The 5,307-nt window shown below is 40.8% G+C and overlaps 1 protein-coding gene across 1 annotated transcript; it reads right to left on the bottom strand.

Annotated features, from left to right (window-relative positions):
• Positions 1-1,505: 1,505 nt before the first annotated feature.
• Positions 1,506-4,992, bottom strand: LOC114713016 (nuclear pore complex protein NUP62-like). The gene is made up of 2 exons (XM_028897592.1): positions 3,894-4,992; positions 1,506-3,112 (listed from the first exon to the last, which is right to left on the bottom strand). Exons 1-2 carry the CDS (start codon positions 4,990-4,992, stop codon positions 1,851-1,853), a joined length of 2,361 nt encoding a protein of 786 aa, XP_028753425.1. The 3' UTR covers positions 1,506-1,850.
• Positions 4,993-5,307: the final 315 nt, after the last annotated feature.

The following is a 5,307-nucleotide window of genomic DNA, read 5'->3' as shown; positions in this document are numbered from 1 at the left end:
TTCACAATTATTGCACCCTTCTATCACGATTATTTGGAGTTTGCACTTCTCCCTTTTGGTCCTTGTTTTCCTATTTCCTTTACGTTTGCAAACTCATTGAAACGAGTGTTTGCAACTCTTGTGGGAATACTCACATTATTCTGGTCAAAACCAAAGAAATTCTAAACACACTTCTGTGAGTGACAAACACGTCAAAGAAAGTGATAACGATGATATATTCGACGAGATTTGCGATGAAATGGCTTTATTTACGTGGAGCATCTAAAATGCCTTGTTATGGGACTTTCAAAAAAAAAATTGAGGTTAGTCAAAATAGAGTACGTTGATCAACCCAAGCCGTGTTCAATTTGAGGAGTTTGGTCTTCTAACTTTCTAATGAATTGGCGCCAATTTCTTTTATCAATCTCTTAAGCGAGTTTCAAACAAATGGAATGAAACTTTGCATTATAAAAGGTTACTCTAGAATTTATTTCTTTTCATTCTGCTGGAATGAAAATGATAACAAGGTAAAGATGAGATAGGAAACAAAACTAAGGAAAGAAGTGTTCAACTATGAGATTATTCCGTAGGTTATGAATTTAGGCCATCCTTACCTCTTAAAATTAGGGAGTTAACCAGGTCTTTCTAATCTTTCTAGATTAATTGGGTGTTTGGTTTACCCAAAAAATACTTTTTTCATGCAAGACAAGAAAAAATTCCTCTCACATATTCAATTGTACATCTAAAATCACTTTTAAAATCATAATTTGATTTTTACCCAAACACTTAAATTCAAATTATATAAACAAGCTTTGTCTAACCAGACTAAATCTATATACACTAATAATTTCTTCCCCGTTAACCCAAATGTCCAAGGCTGAATAATCACATCTCCTAACTCATTAGTCACTACCTCATTGTCTTAATTCGTGTTATTTTGTCCATCCATTGCTCCCCCACACCAATATCACGCTTGACTTTGCTACAAACATGCTTGAAGACACCATCATTGAATTTCAACTAAATAATTGCAATTAAAATGATACGATTAACTCTCAAAAGTTGAAGTGGACAACAACAAACATATTTAGCTATTTCTAGAGTCTTGGATTTTGGACTAGTCCCTTTGAAAACAATGGAGCACCTCCCCGCTCTCTATTTTCAAACAATGCATAGATCACTTGTAAATATTGAAAATCATTAAAAGTTTCACACAACCACTCAGTTCTACGACTACTTTTCATGAAAGACATTTAAAACAGTCTCAATCATCTTAGTTATATTAAGGTTCTGTTTGGTATGAAATATTAAGAACAAGAAGTAAGGATTGTGATTAGAATTGAAAAAACTCTAAAAAAAAAAAAAAGAACGTTTAATATGAGAAATTATTTATTACTTGAGATTGAGCAAACCTAGGTAGGTGGGATTAAACAATCCTAATCCTAATATTAAATACTTTTTTAATAAGTTTTCTTAATTCCAATCCTAATCTCTAGTTTCTTACCTCTCATTTCATACTTTATATCAAACAGGACCTAAGAGTTGAAAGATTAATATTTGAGAGTTACACTATAACAACACAAGACAAATTATGAAAACAACACTATGTTTGCCTAGAAGTGACGAGTAGTGTATTCTAGGTGCGGTGGTTAGCATTAGATAACTTTTGCATGGTCCATATCTTGTTGTGAATATTATGTGAGTGTTAAAGAAAGAGTCTCTCCGACATGTTTCTTTCTCTCTCGAGCTCTCAACTGAAGTCACCTAGCAGTAGAGGCATCAAGCACGTTGTGGGTGCTCCTTGTGTCTATTAAGATAATGACGCTCTAATTTTTAATGCGCCCTACTAGCTTCATGGTCGAAGTATCCTCCTAGCCTTCATTCGCATTAATTGTTCCCTCGTTCTCCACAGGAACTTCTTCCAGAGCCTCCTCAAAGCTCTCTTCATCATCATCGATCACCAACCTAAAGAGATGGGAATCTTTGCAGCAATGGCTGCTAGTATATTTTCCAAGGCACCAAAAGCAAAGGCCCTTCCTACGTCGCTCATCCATCTCCTTCTTTGAAAGCTGGCGGGACGGTTTTGTTGGACTACTCAAAATCCTAGGGGAAGACGCCAAAACAGAGTTTGACGAGTTGGCCGCCAAATATTGGTCTTGTGACTTAGGCTTAGATGGTGAGGGAAAATCCATCTTTGAGCATGAAATAGAGCCCAATTCAACAGTTGACCTGAGCCCACTAGAATCCATCCCTCTCAATGCTATTTGGGTCATTCGCCGGCCAAACGCAGGGGTGTTGTCATGTAATGCCCGAATCGTCAACTCCTGCATCCGAGCACTGTGCATTGCACTCGCAAGGGAGGATGGATTGAAATTAAGGACACACCTTTGAATGTCCGCTCGCAATCCGCCAATAAACAAGCTCATAGCAACTTCATCAGGTATGTCAACCTTCGAGAGCAACTCATCAAACTTCTGTTCATATTCAATGACAGAGCCGTCCAGTTGTTGTAATTCCTTAAGAGCAATCATTGGATTCTCTTCACGAATATCCGCAAACTTCTTTTCCATTTCCCGAAAGTAATCGAACCAAGTGATGTCGGAGAAGGATTTGTGGCGCATAAAGGTTTGGTGCCATCGCAATGCGTGACCCTCCAAGTGAATGCTAAGCAAACGAATACGATGGTCGGGTGGTGTACCATCAACCTCGAAAAACTGCTGGCACCGATAGGCCCAACCTCTAAAGTCTGAACCATCGAACTTAGGAAATTCAACTCTGCTTTGTTTCGTCGGTACTATGTAATGTTGGGGAGGATTGAGGACCTCATGTAGAGACCCAGAGTTTGGGATTCGAGGCGGTGACAAAGAAGACGGGCCACCCTCCCCTAAAGCAACAAGTGGTTGCTTACCTTGATCAGCAAAAAACGAGGAAACCTTGTTAAGGATATCTTTCAGGGAGTCATCGAACTTGGCAGTGGAAGACCTAAGATCATCAATCGCTTGTGATTGATGGTCTAATCGAGAGGTGACCGAAGCAATGGAAGCTTTCTGGAGGTCCAATTGCTCTTGCAGCTCAGCAAAACAGTCAGAGGATCGTGTCTCCGGAGCCATGGCCGAAGAGACGACTCTGAAACCTATGATAACAAGAAAGAGAGAGAAAGTGCTGAATTCATTTGAAGTGGAGGTACACGATACATAACTTTCTCAGCTCATAACTAACTCCTGGTTATTTACTAAGATACCCTTTTCTAAATCCTCATTCTATCAGATAATAGCAACATATAGGAAATAGCATAGATCAGCATGTTATGAACACACTCTGCATTCCTGGTAAATGTTATCACCGCCCATTGTTTCTCAATATAAGTATCTCTCCTTCACAAATTTCACAAAACTAGAAAGTAAAAAACACCTCGCAAGAATGAACAAAACAATAGTAGTGACCAGTGACGGGAACCAACAGAACCTTGCATAAATAAATTCTAATAAAGTCATCAACCTTTTATCTGCACCCCTTGCATGTCTACTAGCTAGTAAATTTTCACTCACCCTCTAGACCAGACTTTTGAGATTGCAAAGTTACAATCAATAAATTTAACAGTCCACATCATTTAGATTATAGAACAAATAATCTACTTTAATATGCCCTCAGCTATTCATGCTTACTTCCCCCAATATCTAGCAAAAAGCATATCCTAAAAGCATAGTAGAAAATCAAAATGAACTTTCAAGAAGGATAGAAAAGGCTTCTGAAAATACATATGAAGAAGAAAATCCATTAACTATACTTTGACGCGGAAAACAATAGAGTTTAGCAAAGGCCACACACGCTAGTTGCAAATAAGTATCGTGATGGTCTTTAAGTATAAGTAACAAATGCCTCAAAAATAAAAAGATTGTAATTATCCAACTCACCAAATGCAGGTGCAGTGCTGCTTGACACTGCAGGTGTTGATGAGGCAGAAGTCGATGGCTTAGTTGAGAAAGAGAAGCCAGAAGTAGAACTTGCACCTCCAGAAGCAGCAGTACTGCTAGTGAGACTGAAACCTGTAAAAGATCCTCCACTACCTGAAGAGGCAGCAGAAGCGGCAGCAATTCCTGTAGTAGCTGTACTTGCAGAAGAAGTCACACTAAATATAGGCGCAGAAGTAGATTGGGTTGTAGAACTAGGCGCTGGAACAGCTGTGGATGAAGAAGAAGCTGAAGAAGCTGCGAACAGAGAAGACCCAGCAGCTGCGATGGACGCAGATGACCCCGCACTTGCGCTGGTAGCTGGTGCCCCAAACGGCGCCGCTCCAGCAGTCGTCCCTCTTAACAAGGTGGTACTAGAACTTGGAGCCGAAGATGCCCCAAACAGCGAGGAACCTGAACTGGCTCCTGCAGATGAAGGTGAAGCGAATAAGGATGAGGTAGCATTCGAAGATGATGCAGATGACCCAAACAAAGATGGCGCCGACGAACCAGAAAGAGACGACCCGGAAGCTGCTGATGGACCTGACCCGAAAAGGGACGATCCGGAACTTGCCCCGAATACGGAAGGAGAAGAAGATGGAGCAGCAGAAGATTGCCCAAATAGCAATGAAGTAGAACTCGATGAGCTGGGTGCTGCCGAACTAAAACTGAACAATGAAGGCGCCGAAGAAGAAGAAGCAGCAGCAGAAGTTGAAGGCGTAGATCCGAACCCGAGAGACGGAGCCGAAGCAGAGGCAGGGGTTGAAGTGGAGAAAAGAGACGAAGATGAAGAAGGAGCAGAGGAAGGGGCGGAGTTGAATGCGAAAGAGAGATAAGGTGCGGAAGAAGAAGAAGTAAGGTTTGAGGAGGAGAAGGAGGAGGCGAAAAGGGAAGGGGATGATCCCAACGAAAATCCAGTGGAGGCTGCGGTTTGCCCGAAAGGGAAAGGAGAGGAACCGAATGAGAAAGGTGAAGCAGAAGAGGATGAAGTGTTAGTGAACCAAAATAGAGATGAAGATTGGGAGGAAGAAAAGGAGGAGGATCCAAAGGAAAAACCCGACATTGTTGCTCCCAAACTCAGACGAGAGATTTTCAGTGGCTTCCGAGGGCTGAAGCTCACCTGGTTCGGCCTGGTCTCCTGGATATATGCCCGAAAAAGCGAAATGGTAAAAGCACTTCATTTAAGGGTGTGTTCGGATAGAAACCAAACCATGATTTCAGAAGTGCTTTTACGGATTATGAAGTAAATATGTGGAGGAGATTATCTCGTTTTGCGAAAAAGTACTTCTGAAACCACGGTTTGGGGATACCCAAACAGCCCCTAAATATCATGTGTTAATATATATATTTAAATTTAGTCTGTCTTATAGAACATTAA

This window comes from Neltuma alba, unplaced genomic scaffold (genome assembly GCF_004799145.2).
Source record: "Neltuma alba isolate B1F8T4 unplaced genomic scaffold, ASM479914v2 tig00011409_pilon, whole genome shotgun sequence".
NCBI lineage: Eukaryota > Viridiplantae > Streptophyta > Magnoliopsida > Fabales > Fabaceae > Neltuma > Neltuma alba.
This window is presented reverse-complemented; position numbering and strand designations above follow the sequence as displayed.